This window comes from Catharus ustulatus, chromosome 11 (genome assembly GCF_009819885.2).
Source record: "Catharus ustulatus isolate bCatUst1 chromosome 11, bCatUst1.pri.v2, whole genome shotgun sequence".
Classification (NCBI taxonomy): Eukaryota; Metazoa; Chordata; class Aves; order Passeriformes; family Turdidae; genus Catharus; species Catharus ustulatus.
Genome location: NC_046231.1, coordinates 22,181,165 through 22,198,094, shown reverse-complemented (window position 1 = coordinate 22,198,094; position 16,930 = coordinate 22,181,165). Strand labels below are relative to the sequence as shown.

At 43.9% G+C, this 16,930-nt stretch overlaps 2 protein-coding genes across 2 annotated transcripts in view; both read right to left on the bottom strand.

The window, feature by feature from the left end:
* Positions 1-3,269, bottom strand: part of PHLPP2 (PH domain and leucine rich repeat protein phosphatase 2) — a 32,685-nt gene extending 29,416 nt beyond the window's left edge. The window contains exons 1-2 of the mRNA XM_033070030.2: positions 3,120-3,269; positions 2,713-2,957 (exon numbers count right to left, since the gene is read on the bottom strand). Coding sequence (XP_032925921.1) covers positions 2,713-2,957; positions 3,120-3,257 — 383 coding nt within the window. The 5' untranslated portion in view covers positions 3,258-3,269. The remainder of the gene's footprint in view (positions 1-2,712; positions 2,958-3,119) is intronic.
* A 3,586-nt stretch (positions 3,270-6,855) lies between these two features.
* The window catches only part of AP1G1 (adaptor related protein complex 1 subunit gamma 1), a 33,737-nt gene continuing 23,662 nt past the window's right edge, over positions 6,856-16,930 (bottom strand). The window contains exons 13-24 of the mRNA XM_033069434.2: positions 16,444-16,584; positions 16,093-16,147; positions 14,905-15,027; positions 14,510-14,599; positions 13,892-14,019; positions 13,203-13,307; positions 12,570-12,711; positions 11,871-11,997; positions 11,322-11,417; positions 10,904-11,064; positions 10,165-10,263; positions 6,856-8,102 (exon numbers count right to left, since the gene is read on the bottom strand). Coding sequence (XP_032925325.1) covers positions 8,001-8,102; positions 10,165-10,263; positions 10,904-11,064; positions 11,322-11,417; positions 11,871-11,997; positions 12,570-12,711; positions 13,203-13,307; positions 13,892-14,019; positions 14,510-14,599; positions 14,905-15,027; positions 16,093-16,147; positions 16,444-16,584 — 1,369 coding nt within the window. The 3' untranslated portion in view covers positions 6,856-8,000. The remainder of the gene's footprint in view (positions 8,103-10,164; positions 10,264-10,903; positions 11,065-11,321; positions 11,418-11,870; positions 11,998-12,569; positions 12,712-13,202; positions 13,308-13,891; positions 14,020-14,509; positions 14,600-14,904; positions 15,028-16,092; positions 16,148-16,443; positions 16,585-16,930) is intronic.

Sequence of the window (16,930 nt, the reverse complement as noted above, 5' to 3'; positions counted from 1 at the left end):
CCCTCCTGAAAAAGCTGGATACTCTATCACACCATTTTTACCCTTTTGGAGATGAGATCTGCTTTCTTCCTTCTTTATTCTTCTCATCTTCTACTTCAGCAAGAATTAATGCTGCAGGGTTTCAAAATGCTAATTTAAAAAAACCCTTAATCTTCTTTCTTGTCCACATAAATCAAATTGATTTGCTCTTTGAAGACATCAAACACAACACTTCTGGTTTTGTTTCTTTTCTATGAAAGCCATGTACAAAAGGAACATTGGAGGCAGTATCTATTCAAGCCAAAACATCTACAGATGTACCTCTAGTGTCATAGCACCATTTCTATCTGAAAACCAATCACATGAGCCCATTCTATTGCACCAGCTAGGTTTGCTGGTCAGCAGCTGCAGGACAAAAGCCCTCCCAAAAAATGGAGGTTGTCTGTAAAACATCACAAGTTGTTCAAACCTCACTACCTGGCAAATGAGTTTTGAGTTTACACAAAGATCTACACCCAAAAAGTCACAGGAGGCAATGAGTGGCCACTCTGCAGAGGAAGCAGAGTTAGGTATTTCAGTCACGAAGACACGGTGGAAAGGGTGTCTGACTGCCTTCTGTTGTGAGCAGACCAAAGAAGGTATCCATGCAGTTCTTGTTTAACCCTTCCCTCTGCAGGAAGATGTAATTTCTGAATATGAAGGGATATAAGCCTAAAGAAAGATTCTGGCTAGGAAAAAGCTAAAGATTCTTGAGGTGCATTGTGGAGAAGAAAAAGTTCTTACAGAAATTGACTTGAATTCACAGAATTGAAAAGAGAACAGAATTATCGCAAAGACATTGCTGAATATTTAGACCAAATACATTGCTATTCTTCCATACAGCTTTCAGTCTCCCAAGTCAAGTGCCAAATCAACATCTGCATAGTCTGGGAAAAAAGTCACGAGGTGATATTAAAAGGGTGAAGAATTCAGAAGCTGTCTGGGAGATGCACATAAGATGTGATCAGATGTTTAAGGAAGTAATCTGTATTGGAACACGTTATTAAAGTAATTGGTGAAGTTTGTTCAAGGAAGAAATTATCTCAATAGGGCACAAGGATATTACTCTGTCACCTTCCCATGGACATGTGAGTAGATACCACCCAGGCCTGCTTCCTGCTAACACGGGTGTTACTGAAGCAATACTGGTAATTCCCATTTCCCTACCCAGAACAACTCCAGTGGGAAGTAATTCAAGGATCTCCTCTGTGACAAACATACTCTGAGAATTACAAGAAACAGACATATCATCACCAAGAACTCTTCACAAAGTTTATGACAAATCTTGACCAAGTCCTAGACATACCAAGAGGCAAAAAGAGTGGGAAGTAAAAATTTACAGCACAGTACTTGCTTCCAAAAGACTGGCAGCAGATGCAGTTTGCTAATCCAGTGCAAAATCTGCCACAAATCAGAGAGGCACACCTATCTAGCATGAGAAAAGAGAGATTGAAAAGAATTCAAAAGCAAAAGCCACTTTGAAAGCTAAATAAAACCAAAATGTATCTCTCTGAACACATCTATAAGCTTTACCTAAGATTTTTCATGATCTGTGCTAACGGGTCTGCTCTTCCTTAAAAATGCTGGAAAATCTGCTCACTATTAGGGTCCAAAACATGCCAACTTCCTTAAAAATTTTTCAAGCAACAGAGGTTTCCAGCTGCCTCAGTGGCTATGTTCAAGTGTCCATCTGTTCTCATACAGCATTTCTAACTAATCCATCCCTAATTCCTATAACCCTGACCAAGGCAAGGCAAATGGTTCTAAATAACCTTTTCCAACAGTCAGTCTTGTTCTCTCTGCATCTCCCACCACTAGCGTTCCCACTCCATTACAGAGCAAACACACACCACAGTTTTAAAATTTGGATACGTGGAACCTGTAACCTTCATTTCGCTATCAAAAATGAAGCTACTAGCTCTGTTCAAAATGTATTGTACCTACTGCTTAGCCTTTAAGTAAGGAGACCCCCAGCAATTCTTTACCCCTGAGAACAGGAGTGACAATTTTATAACTGAATCTTAAGCCCAGATGAATGCAAAGTTTAAATCCCAACAAACTGAAAGGAAACTTCTAAACCTAGAGGAATCTGTAACACAGTCACAGCATAAAGTTCATGCACATTAAACCCTGAGCCATCTGTTTTCAGCCTAAATTCACTTCAGGCACAAAATATAGCATCTGATGCTTAAGCTTTCTTTATATAACCTTGCAACCATTTCTGTCTGCCTTTAATTATTTAGCTGGCAACTCTTCTCAGCAAAAAAAATTACTAACACGTAAATACTACGTGACATAATTGCGAAAGCACCTTACTTATTTTACTGACTCAAAATAACTGTTTACAGCCTCTTAAATAGATCAGGTTGTCCAGATGCTAAAACGCCGTAACACAGAACATAATAAAGGAATATATGAACAGCTGCCTCTACCCAGAAAATGAGGACGTATTCCTGACTGGAGCAACAGACAAACCCTCCCTGTTAAAACACATAACTATGAGGTGTATAACCTCTATTTCCTCACTATCTAATTTTTATGAAGTGCATGACTCAAGGCTGTACCTGACTCCAAGCTACTACCTCTGCCTGTTGCCTACCTGCCCTGCCAACAGGCATAGGCACACGGTGAACAGAGCCTCGCAAACCCGTACAAAACATTTTTCAGTCAGGTTTATCCATTCTCGGCCCTCACCTGACCAGGTCTCCATGAAGCTGCAAAAAGAGGTTTTTCCTCCCTTCTCTGTCACAGATCTCCGAGGCTTGGGTGTCCACAGTGCAGAGGACCAGGCGCAAGTCCGAAGAAGCCGCAGCTGCTGAGTCTTTTCCATAAACATACACGCAGCCTCGTCCGACGTCCCCTTTCAGCCAGGTCCTCTCACGGGAACCAACGCGGCTCCTGCTCTGGCAGCTCCGGCTCCCGGCGCGTTTCGCGTTCCTCTGCAAGGCAGCCGAGAGCCGAGCGTGAGCCCCGCACCAGCAGCAGCCACCGCCATGGCAAACACCAAGGTCGTGGCGGGCAAGTGCCACCGGCGTCCCAGCCGACTCTCCCCCATCCCACCGAGCCGCCCGGAGCGGCGGAGGCCTCGGTTCCCTCCTCACCTTCAGCACTCGGATGCCGCCGCGGGGCCCGGTCTGGCCCCCTCGTGCGCCGCCCGGAGCCGCCGCCTCACCCTCCTCGGGCTCCTGCGCCTCCCTGGGCCCGGGCCCCGGCCCCGGCCCCGGCCCGGCCTCCCCCATCGCCGGCCGGACCGACACCGCGGGGCTCGGCGGCCCCGCCCCGGAAGCGCACGGCCCGTCCGGCCCAGGCCCCGCCCGGCGGGAGGAGCGGCGCTGGCGGCGGTGGCGGCGGTGGTGGCGGCGCTGCGGGGCCCGGCCCGCCCGGCGGAGTCACTGCGCGCCGGACACTCCGCGTCCTTCCCCCAGCGAGCGGGGCCGAGGCAAAGCCGGGAACGCTGCAAACGCACCTGTCCGCGCTCGCCCTTCGCTCCGGGCGCTGTCACATCCGCGCTCTGCGGCTGGAGGTGTGCGCTGCTGACAGCCCAGCAGCACCATTCTCCTGCTGCCCTGCACGTCCATCACATAAGCTCCGCCAGGCTTAACTAGTGGCTGCTTCTCATAATGTCATTAAGTACTAGTGCTGCAATCATCTACCAACGACATTATCGTGACACAGTTTACAAGAATTTGAGTCTATTTTAGGGCACACACTGCTTCTGATCCTGCTGCCACAGGATCAAGCACATTTAAAAAAGCCTCCCACCTAACCCACAGTAAAACTGTATGTTTGAAAAGACATGAGAGATCGAGTGAAATGTGACTGTGACTAGAAAACATAAAGCAGGCACATGTAGGCACAGTGATATGACGACAATCCTTGTCCAAGGGGCACATGGAGTATGAAAGGGGTCTTTTAACGAGCTCCCATAACACATTCCTTCTGTTCAGATCCCACCACGCTCTTCCAGCACCTGGACAACTGTAACTAACACATTCTCTCTCAGGCTGGTATTCTACAGGAACTGCTCAAGTGTTTTGCAACTGTCCACTCATCTTGGGTGTCCAAAATTTCCTGTAAAGTTCTTTCAAAATACGGCCTTATTTTGCATCATCTGACATTGCCATGGTCAAACGTTAGGAATCAAAATATTCTATCCCACTGGGTTTGCAGAAAGCAACAAGGCACAGTTTTAAATCATTGAATATTGACTCATTTTATTACTCACTTCATAATTGTTTCAACCAAAAGACAATACACACAGCAGAAGTCTAATGCATCCCATGTAAATGTTTACATCTGTTAAGCTCCTCACTCACCTATAATTCAGCATTTACTTAGATTTTTCACATCTCAAAAATAGGTCTCCAGAATTCTGAGTGCCAACAGCACCCTGCCTCAAATGGCATGTTTTTCACTTTAAATTTGGTGGGTTTGTTGGGGGTTTGCATTTTAGTACTTTTTTGTTTGCCTTTTTTTTCCTCTATACTGTCAAAGAGGTGGGATAGGGCTCTGTGTAAAATTTAAATTACAACATCACAAATGAAAAAAGAATATACAGGAATAGAGTGAAAAGTTAAAAGGGAAGCAGTCTAGCAGCTCCTTCCCTCACAGCCTCCAAGTAGAAAATGAACACATAAAAGTGCACCAGCGTCACTGCTGACACGGCTCACAGCTAGTACCAGCCTTAGGGAAGGCACTGGTACCTTTCCCAGCTGCTTTAGTGTCTTCTGAGTTATAGATCCAAGGTACTGCAAAGACAGTCCCCTCACTGCTATTGCTTCAGTAAGTTGTTCAAGGCCGTATTTTGTGCCAAGACCTGGACAAAGTCAACTTTTAGGACCTTTCCATGTCTCCTCTCCCTTGAGGCCCATTTATAGCCACTATTGTTTCTGTCATCTTTTGACTCAAAATACATTCACTTGGAAAAAAAAAGACATCCAGTGTCTCCCAGTTCTGAAGCCTCCCATGCAGATACTAGTAAGATTAGCCATCAAGTCCATACCTTGCTGCCTTTATATCCCCCTTACACTGGAGCAAGAAAAACGTTGATCAGACCTGTAAGAATTGTTGCATTCAACCGGCGGGAAGAGGACTCAGCTTATGCCTGGAGTGCCTCAGCTGTGCGAGTACCCTCCAGAGGAAAACCAGCAGCAGCACAGAGCTCAAAATGCACATGGGGGTGAAGCAGCAAGCAGCATTATTTGGTATTGCAGATAGGGGAAGGTGTGAAACCTGGCCTTCCTTCTTGTGTAATGTCAGCATCCATCCCTTAGTGAGGATGGGAGAGCTCCAAGGACAACTAGAATGTTTGGCTGCTACAAAAGAGTACTTCATAGCCAAGGGATGGCTTCCTGCAAAACATATTTTGTGTACGTGCATCGCCTCCTCCAGCTCGACTCAAATACATGACAAAATGCCCATTTCCCCACAGACACAGTGCAGGGGTGGCTGAAGGAGCCAAGAACACAGGAAGAATTTACCCTGCAAGCTTACCAGAGACAGACAGCAAACCCCAGCTGCTCTAGGGGACTGAAAAAAGCACGACAAGAGGGGCAATATACACTGTTCCCAACTCTGCTGCAACGAAGTGGCCAGGAGAGAGACCATTTTCTTCTTCCTTCCCATCTAATTTCCTGTACCAGTGCTCTTTCTCAGCAAAACCAAAGGGAGAGTGAGGGATGCTGGCTTTCAGTACGAGTGAACATGTACAACTCTGTGAAGAGAATGGGAGAGCTTATCAGGAGTTCAGGAACCAAGGCAAAGACTTTCCATTAGCTTTTCATCTGAGACACCCCCAGAGCTCACTGGGGTATGGATTTAACATGCTTGGTCTTCAACGTTGAGTTTGAGCCAGTGGGGCAATGAATAGCCACAACTGCAGTGAAAACGATTAAGCTAAATGCTCAGCACCAGAAATGGATCCGGATTCAGCCATTTCCTGCAAAACTGCCTGCTTCATGATGCTTCTAGCTAAGCACAGGATTTATCTGACCACTGATAACCAAGGCATGACCCTACCACAACCCAAAGTTAATCTTAAGGAAATCATACATTGTTCTTATAGATTTTATAACCCTACACTGATGCCAGTTCCAGGAGAAAAGCAGCTCTTTGCTAATCCAAAGGCCCAAACCAGTTCAATTGGTAGGGCAGCAAAAAAACCCTTCAAGAGAAGATAAATTTACTCCACTTACACATGGACCAGCACTTAGATCAGTGACAGTCCTACATTATATTGCTTAATGCAATTAAGACCAGACCAGACTGAACAACCCTTAGTGGCCTTCTGCTCCCAATTCAAGGGCAGAACAGCTCTTCAGTTTTCCCTAAGTACACTATGGATCATTCTTGCAATATTTTTTGGCAAGTTCTGGAGCCCAGTGTTAGCACTCCTGTGGACACAAGAAGCTATGTCTAAGCTTGCCCACAGAGCACTCAGTGATCTCGAAAGTCATAGAACAGAACTGAAGCAGAAGTGCCCAACCTTCAGCTTACCAGCACACTCACAAATGAAGATCTAAGATATATCCTAAAGAGCACTGAACATCTGAAGTTTGTCACACTATGCTTTTGTCTGTCTTGCACATTACCTCCAAAAGACTGCCTAGTAACTGCAGCTCCTCCCACGAGTTCCTGCAGGGGCATCCCTGAACACAGCTTTCTGCGAGCTCAGAGGGGTAGCAACCAGACCTTGCACCTTTGGATCCAAATGCTCAAATGACTGCCTTCCATTCAAAACACAGCTTAGTTACTGCTACAGTCAGTCTGAACCTAAACTGGCACATTATCCTAAAAGGGGAGCAAGGACCAACTAAGTTAAAAGAAAAATGGGAAGAGTTCTCTTTAAACTGCATGGTCTTTATTTCAGTGCCAATATTACAGATACAACACAAATATCCCAGTCAGAAGTAACTCAAATGGAACCCAGGGGGGTCTACAACAGGCTCTGGAAATAAAATTTGCGAGAAGTTCTGGAATAACCAGGAAGAACAACTTTGCAGCATAGTCTCTGATGAGTCTCCCAGCAAGAGCAAAACCTTTGCTCAAAAACTGATCTACCAAATTGAGTGTGTCTTTTCTACCCATAAACCACAACTAACAGGTTGAAAGACTGAAACCGTATGTGGTAGAAAACCAGCTGTTCCTTTTATCTCTACATCTCTCATAACTGACTTCACTTTCTGGGAAAGCTACAGAAGACTGAATCTGCATGGCTGTGGCTACGGATGGAAGGAAAGAAAATTCAGGCATCAGGGCTTCATTTCCAAGTACAGCACCAAAGCAATTTTACCAACTCTTACCAGCACCTCTTCTCCTGCACTGTGTCCCAGGTTTGCAGATGAACTCCAAAGGCCTCACGTGCTCTTGGTATGCAGCACATAACTAAGAAGTGGGTGTATACATAATGCACTGAGTAGGTCATAAGAAGCCTCCAGCCCCTTAAGACCTAGGGAATACAAGAAGAAAGAGGCAGGGCAGCCTGACATTCCCCAAGACCCCATCTGAATCCCAGATGAAAATGCCTGAAGGAATCCAGTTAGAAATGAATGACAACACGCCTTACCCACCCTAGGGAGAAAAAGACAGCAGAAAGAAGGAGCAACTGCTCACTTGCTGCAGAGAGAAGAAAGTTTCCCTGCTAGAAATTCCAGACTTCTCTTCCAACCAGGCTGTATTCCTTTTTGAGAGGGAAGGAGGGTGGGGAAGGGGAGAAGGGAATGTTGCTTCTGGCTGTGAATGCATGTGTGAGGGAGTGCACAGTAGCCTCCACAAGCCGCCAGCCTCATCAGCAGAGGAGAGGAGATTAGTCTTAACAGATATGCTTCAAAGTCAGCAATCACTTCAGGAAAATTCCTCCTCATCAGCAGGTCTCATTTGTTCCCCATGCCCATGGTGCAGTTTGGGGGATTGCCAAGGATCACAACCTTCTTCCCAGAGTTCTTTTGATTGGGTGGGATGAGAATAAGAATGGTGCCAGAGCCTCATTGCCAAGACTGAGGTGGGAAGTTGTTGACCTCTGCTAGATCCTGCATCGCTGAGCCCTTGTGATTATATGTCAACTTGATCCGCATACGTAGTTGTTGCTACAAGAGAAAAGGGGGAAACAAACACAAACAAAACAAATTCAGGTCTTCATTAAAGGTCAGAGACCTCATCCAGTTCCCCCACCCCACAAATACTCAACACAGATTTCTCCTGACCTCAAGAGCTTGCTGGGACTATGTGCAGGGTGAGCTATGACACTGCAGATAAATGCTCAGTCTGGTAGGACATTGATTGGTCACTGTAGATCTCAGATCAGGTACAAGCTCTTAGAAAAGTTACAGCACAGCTTCTACCCACATCTATGTCTGCACTGGCCCTGCTCTTGCAAGCACTGAAGTCCTCAAATACAAAACTAACCACCCTTGAATTCCAGTTAACAACAGAAGAAAGCAGGTGGCAGATCTTTACTCTGCTGCACCGCACTTGGGCTTGCAGGGAGAGATGAGCTGTCCATTCAGTGCAGCAGTCAGGAAGCTTCAAGTACTGCACAGCTCAGCAGCACTGTGAAGGAAATAGCCTATGAAAGACAGGAAACAGAATCTCCAAGAGCATTGCCTTCTGCTATAACTAAATGATGGAATAGCTCAGAAGTTACTTTACACTGTCATTTGGCTGTCACCCAGATACTAAGTGGCCCTTAAAAACAGCTAGAGTATAGCATGCTCCAATCAGGTTCCCTATTCTCCTCTCTCTCAAAAAGCCAAAAATAAAAAGCCAAAAGTTGACCATTTCTGTCTTTTTTTCTCCATACCTACAGGCACATAGACAAAAGGGATAGCAGAGGGAAGAAAGGAAGACAGTGACTGCTTCAGCCAGGCTCAGGATAAAGAAGAGATGCTGTATCACTAATAGGTCAACATCATCACTGTCACTTTTTCCTTTATTTGGCACTTTGGAAAACTGGCCATTACTTTCAATCCAGCATGATGGCTCTATTTTGCACTTCTGTACTCTGAAGTGTTCCTAGGAGTTGTGGCACTCCTACAAGAAAGCATGCCACTACCCTAAGTGTGTTTCACCTTGTGGATCCCATTCTGGCACATTACAGGAGAACACCTAAATCCTCCAAAGTTCAGAAAATAACTTTCAAGGTGACCTTTGAAAGGTGCTCTACAGCTTCACAGATAAACTGGTATCAGATTTATATAAGACACAGAATAAGTCTTGTGGCTTAATATAGGCAGAGGTGAACAGACTACATGGAAATAAAGGGAGATGCATGGAAACCACAAAAATTATGCACTAGAAGAGTGCCATTCAGTGAAACTTGGGGTGAAATTAATGAATTATTTTCTCACTTGCACATCAATCTAGCAGAAACACTTTACATCTAGAGCAGTACATAAGTTTTAACCTAGGAAAAGCTTCAGATGTTTTAAGTTCCCAGAGTAATTTAAGATCATAAGGCTGTCTCAAAGGAGGAAATGTGATCTCAATTTTATTTTTTCTTTCTGACACCATCTGAGCACTTGCAAACTCTCTTAAGGAGGAAATGTGGGCCACATCCCTCCCTTCCCTCAAGTCTATTGTGCCCCAGTCCTGAAGCCTGTAAAACAAATGGAATTACAATTACATCACACCTAAAGATTCTTCCCATCAACTTTTTAAAACTATACTCATCACATTAAAAACGAATGAGACCACTTGGCAGACAATTTTAAGAATATGGATCAAGCTGCTTTTTTATGTAAAAAAATTTAAATAACACCACTGCAGATAGGAAGAACAAATGTTGAGTACCTTTATATGTCAAGATGCTTGCCTCCCAAACATCACTTTTACAACCCATAGAAACACTGGGTTAAGTTACTCTGGCCATTTGAAAACTTAATAACCACTGTGATGCAAGATGTGAATGAATTCAAGGTATCAAACTGTCAAACTGTTTTAGCAGTATAACCAAATAGAAGATCAAATGTGTGTCCACAACCTCCTGCATTTATCGTAACTTTTTCCTAACTCTAACTGAGGTGACTGCCAAGAAAAACACATCATTCACTACTACCACTCCCTACCTCTCATCAGAGATGCATCCCTGACTGGCACTAAATGAATGATAACAAGACAGTATCTTTAACAATTCTTCTTGGAATCACTCACCTTCTGTGGATTCAGGACTTTAATGACCTGTGTGATGGTCCCAGAGTTAAATGCAGGGATGACACTGCTGCTGGGAGACAGAAGCTGCAGCTGGAATGTCTGAAAACAGGGCAAAAGGAAAACAATTTGATGCATAATCAAGCAAGAAGTTACTTGTTTGCACTGAAAGAAAGCAAAGAAAACTAAAAGTTCAGTTTCTGTGTAAAATCTACCTGAATCCAAGTTAGAGGAACACTAATTCTCAAATTTGGAGAGCATTCCAGTCACATGCTGCTTCAGTAGTCTGCTCTGCTATAAACTAGGCAATATCTGTCTCTCACATTCTGTAATGCAGCTGAACGCAGGGGAAACAATTCACTTTTTAAAACGAGGACTGCCATTAATCACCACATTGTGACTCAAAATTTTAATTTCGATAAGCAACTAAGAGTTTAAAAATATTTTTTCTTTCATGTATTCACAGCTCCAAAGAACACAGTATATTTCTTAGAAATCAATAAAGGGTACAAATACTGGTTTTAACCCTAATGTTTTTTCTGCCTGAGATTTAGCCATTTTTTTCTACAAAGTGGTGATTTCAAAACATGATTTTGTCCAAGCAGAAATGGTCCATATTTGATTGGAAAATGTGTTCTATTGAATTTACAAGGTGTACTTCCAGACTGGGAAGAGATGACCAAACTGGGCACTAAGAGACACCTGGAACAGTCCTCAGCCTTGTTAACCTAAATGGCTTTACCTTTGGTACTGCAGCTTGGAAAACAAAATCTGTCATATCCAGCTCTGTGCTGTTGGAGGCCTGTATCGTGATTACAGTGACACTAGGGTTGGTGTTTGACCTCTCAAAGGTGAAGTCAATCTTCAGCCCATTCTTGTTGTATGCAGTAATGGAGGGGATTCCTGTAGGAAACAAAAAACCAGCATACCTACAGAACCTGGAGATCATTCTCAACATCACAGTATGCATTTACTTCACCCCAGATTCATCTGAAAATTCAACACACCCCCTGTGCTCCAGTACCTATGCCACACTTTCAAACTGCACACCCCCACCTTTTTTTTTATTTAAAAAAATTATTTATTTTTTTACTATTCCATGTTTCCTCTTATAGTTGAGCGTTGGGGCACTTTAGGCAAATGATTTACATGTCCCTAACCTGCAGCAATATCATTGAAGAGAGGCTGAGATGTAAGTCCATCGAGCAGGAACGGAGGCTGTGCTATCTGAGGTGCAGGGGCAGTTACTGGAGAGCCTACAAGAAATGTTGAAGGATTAATATTTTGCTGTCAGAAAATGAAGAATAATTACTCCTTTGCTGAAGACTGACTGCTGCACATTGCATTTCTTTAAATTAACTTCTATAAATTACCTGGATTATCATCCTCCCCTTCTTTGCTTTCAAGAACTGGCTCCTCTTGCACTAGCAAGCATTCAAATGGAATTACTTCCTCACATCTCAGAGTCCTCTCTGGAATGGCTCACGGCATTCCCAGACTCAGGTAAGATAATGCTCAAGTCTCACCAGCTAATAGTGCAGAATCAACCTGTGACTTTATACCCTGACTCCCACCTGTATGCTAATATGGATCTTGGTAAGAGTAAGTGTAAAAACTAGGACGTAAAATTTTGAAAATGAAGAAGTAACCCACCCTCATCCCATCCCAGGGATGGGAATGCAGAATTCTAAGAAATGCAGCCTGCTCACCTGTTAAGTTGAGGTCTCCCAGGAGGTCAAGCAGCTCCCCACCAGCAGAGGCTGGCTTGCTTGTAGGTGCAGTGGGAATTACAGGTGTTATATCACTTCCCCCCAACAAGTCCAATAAATCATTTGCCTAATGAGAGAGTGGATGTAATACTTACATATATTCAATGTTCTGCTACTTTCCCTTGCAAATGCAGTGTATTCTATTTGTTCTCAAACTGAAGACCACCAGAGGTGATGACTAGTTAGCGGGGTTCTTAGTTTCCCTTTGATCCCGTGCCCCACAAGAATCTAGTTTCCATGTTTGAGGGACCAAAGAGATAGGGAGGGACTAGGTTCATGCATACTAAGACAGGTAGGAGAATCACAAAATATACTGAGTTGGAAAAGACCCCCAAGAACCATTGAGTCCAACTCTAAAGTGAATGGCCCACAAGAGGATCAAATGCACAACCTTGGCATTATTAGCATCATAACCAACTGATACAATCCCACCCTGCTCCTGAGCAGCCTACAGTGACCTGTCCCACACCCCTGTTCTGGACACTTGAGGCATCAGAACAGAGCAATGATACAATCATCACCAGTCAGAAACAGCAGAGAAGCAGACATGGCAAGGGAGGTGGTCTCAGCTTGCTGCTGGCACTGGCCAGAACTGGTCTGACAGGCAGTGGAAAGTCACCCTGGGTCAGTTTCTGTTACCTGGTTAGCAGGCTGCAATCCAGAGGGTGGAGGTTTGGTTTCCAGTACTGCTGTCTCTGTCTCTCCATTGGTCTGTACAATCTCAGCAGGGCCATTTGTGGTGACTTTCTCCATTACTGGCATTCTCTCAAGCAGCGCTGGCCTGAAAGAAGCTGACATAGTTACACTGTGCCATCTTCCTGGATCCCAATCCAAATACTTAGACATTCAAGAGCTGACATACACGGGACAACCTTTTCCCTTGAGTTCCAATGCAGGAGAACTGCAAGACTGCATGACAGTTTGAAGTGGTCAGAAGCAATCCCTGACATTCTGTGCCAGTGTAAATACACTAGTTGATAACTAAGAGACAAACGAGTCCTCCTGTCTCCTGCTTCCCCGTTGTACCCGACGAGCTCAGGCTCAAAGCAGGACAAATGCTTTGGCACAGAGAGTCTCTGATCGCAGAACCATAATACAGGACACATTAAGTCCTTAAAACACTCGCTAACCCTGTAGAAAGGGAGGGAGTCTAGCTCCTTTGTAATCCTAAAAAAAAAAAAATCACCAAAGTTCTCACAGCACACTGTCATCCACAGGAGATCAGAGCACATAATTATCCTTTTCAAACACCAAATCTCTATCAGTACTTACCTCATGTGATCATATTTCTTGAAAAGTGCATTATATTCCACAGCTCTCTGCTGTAGCTCCACATCAATGCTGCTGCCGTAGATGGAAACTACCTTCTTAATACGACTGTTGGGGGCAAGGGAAAACAAACACACCATGGAATTACCAGCAATAAACAAGAGATTAGCATGTGTCATCCTGAAGATGCTACCTCGGCTCTGTTCAACAGCAGTCCCATGTAACTCATGTAAAACAGCGGTATCCATGTAACATCCATATATGAACTGTCCCTTCACAAAAGCATCAGCAGGTGATCAATACACCACCTCAGGGTATAGAATGAAAAAGTTCGACTACCCACACTGAGAAGTGCTCAATAGGAAACAAGGCTATTCCTCTCTCCATCATCCAAAAATGGAACCGGAGAGAACAGTCCACTGAAAGTAGGACTTCTCTTCCCTGTAAGGTGTTTTCAAGAAACAGCAACATGGATTAAGTCCCCACAGAGCAGAGGGCATCCCTAGAGAATACCCACAGCAGACATCTTCCACCCTGTGTGCAAAGGACGACTGTGAAAGGCAACAAATAACATGATGACTCTTGTCAATCCCAAAACCAGAACACGTTCAAGAAATAATCTTACTGAAGACAACTTATGTCAGTATATTTGCAACAAAGCCCTGTGCAGTATACCACCAATGGGAACTCACTTGACAGTGCAGGTGAACCTTGTGGAAAGCTTCATGATGGCAGTGAGAGCATAGCCTCGTGTCACAGATGCCGACATATTAGATATCAGGACGCTTTCTAAAATATCAAGAACTTCATCCTCTGTTACCTGAAAAGATACAGCAAGGTTAGGCTAAGACAGAGAGGATCTTACAGTAAGCCTTCCAGACCACACTGTAAAAACCTGTCTCTTAACTAATGGCCATGCCAGACCTCCTCTACAACTCTGAGCCTGTAGTGTGCAAGACATGCATCTGGGTGGAGATCTTATGGTATGAGTTTTAAAATACAATTCCTGTTTCACACATTGAAGAGCGGGTTTATAACTGCAATACACTGCTAAGACCCTAGCAGATTTCTTCCAAATCAGTTAGCACTGAAACCACATCACTCTAGCAGTTGTAGCAGCACTCCACACATCCAGTGTGGAGTTTACACAGTCCACACCTGCAGCAGGGAAGGAAGTTCCAGTCCAGGGTCCGTAACAATCATAGACATCAGTGTTAGGGAACTGGTGAAAGCACTCCCTTCACCTAGCTAGCATCAAGAGGGTCCAGCCTTAGCCAGGTGTCCAGTTGCAGTTCTTTCCCAAGCTATACCTGTATTGGTTCCTCCTCTTCACACTGACCAGACACCAGCAGATCTCCATATTCTCCTATGCACCAGGAGGCAACTTGTACCAGGGGTTGCTGTTGGAAGAAAAAACAGAGAAGGCTCAGAGAGAAATGGCTGCCTGCATAATAAATTAAACCATCTGCATTTCCAGGAGCAAGCTTAGCCTTCCACAGTGGAAGAAATAGGAATATCTGATTAGATCAAGAATTCCGTGAGAGAATTGGAGAAACCAAAAAGAACATGAACTTACAGAAGATGTGCCTGCTCAGCAGGTCTCCCTTGGAGGCATGTGATGTTGGCTTTCCCTGAGACACTTAGTAAACATGCGTAATTATTGCAGTACAACAAAGAAACTGAAGCTGCCTGCATTTGGTTTTACCTGGGAGTAATCTCCAAGGATGGCTTTGTAGAGTCTCTGCACAGTGTAGGCATGCATCTCCACACTATTAGTTATTAACTGGATCAGATTGGGAACAGCATCATCACGAACATAACTTCCTGCCTGCAAGAACAATTGTTAGGTTTTACTTATGGACCTTCTTCAGTAACACACAGCAGTTGTGATATCCTTCACAAAACCACCCGATGCACCTGGAAATAAAAATCAACCCTTCCATCCGTGAACACTTTATGATTGACTTTGAGCAACCTCAGGGGGCAGAAGTACAGACAGCACATTTACCCACAAATAAAACTATACTCAGAGAAATCCACACCACAAATACCACGAAACTGCAAGAGGATAGAGTGCAGAAATGAAAACGGTTTTGAGTGGTTTATCTAGCAGACAAGAAAAGGGAATTACTTTACTGAGGAAAATCATCTGAGAGCAATTTTCACAGCCAGCCTTCCAGTGGAAATTAATTTGCACTTCAGGCAAATCTGCTTCTCTATTTCAGGATGACAAAAGAGGACCCCAGCCAAGCTTACTTCTTGATGAACTGCTCAAATTTGAACACTCATACTGATAAATCTCTTCCCACTCCTTTGCCTGACAGAACACACTGCCTACTCAAGTTACCAAGATCTCTTCCATCGGTTGCCAAAGCACTACTCCAGTTCCACCTCAGCTGTGATTTTATAGATAAAATCAAGTAGATAAAGAGTAATAATTGAATGCAAAGAAGCTGAACTAGAAGGGTGCTGACACAGTTTCATAACAAGTTTTGCTTGGAGTAATTCCAAGAAACTCCTTCATCCCCTTTCTCTTTGCAAGTCACTTGAGGCTGCATTCACTCTCCTCTGAAAGGACTGTATATTGAAATCAGACAATACAAGAGTTGTCCTTAGAAACAAATATGATTACTGCAGTAGAAACACTGTTACACACTGTTACTCGTGTGTGTTTCTGAAATAGTACATTTCTTCTAAAAAAATCACTCAGTGATCCAAGGCAGCCAGTCAGAAATACGTAAACTCCGTAAACATGACTAGTGTAAGTACACTTCCTCTATGTATTTTAGCATTTGTTATCTGCCAGCCTTTAGAACCATCTCATGGTAAGTAACTTCCTCCAGATTTAAGAAAATTTTACGTAGTCACACACAAGAGAGGCAATTTCACTCACCGTTGTTAAGACTCTCATAATTGTGTCTATGTGCCAGCGCTTGGAAGGAGCGTACCTGACAAAATTAAGAAAACAAGTTAGAGCAGTAACAGCCAGTCTTCAACACCAGCAAGAAGCCCACCACCATCAGAACCTCCCCTTTCAGCTACTTCCTGGCCCAGAGCTTCATGAAGAAGGACACCAATATTGAGGGAGAGCTACAACTGACGAACCACACACAAATCAGTGAACAGAGAGGAAATGAATCGAACCATTCTCTCTTGGGAGCAAACAGGGAGAGAAACAACACACAAGGTGTTCACAATCGCGAGGATACACCAAACATTTCCAGCAAGTAAAACAACTCCATACTTTTCAGCTGCAAGAAATATTCCAGATGCACAGTCTGCCTTGAACTCTGGTTCACAAGAATCTAGGAAATACAGTAACTCCTTCATCATTCCACGGACATTGTTCCCATTAACAAGAGCGAAACTCAGTTCCATTGCACGCCTAGGGCAAGAGACAGAAAACCAAGAAAATCAAGTCACTTCACCCAGTGAAGGAAGTAAAAAAACCCCAAATCCAGCTACAAAAATACAGCTATCTTTTAATTAAGAAGAATACTTACTGATTGTGTGAGAACAGCCCTCCACATTTAATGTGCAGTATTTTTTTTAATACCCACTCTCCAAAAAATTAAGGGGGAGTAGGGCTATGAGGTATTCTAGAAACATCTATCCATATGTTAAAGACAGTTTAAAGGGTAGCAGTATCTTTCAGATATTTTAGAACTCTTTCCATCTCTCCAATTAGTTCCCAACTCCTTACACCTGATTCTACTGGGTTACAAGTTTTG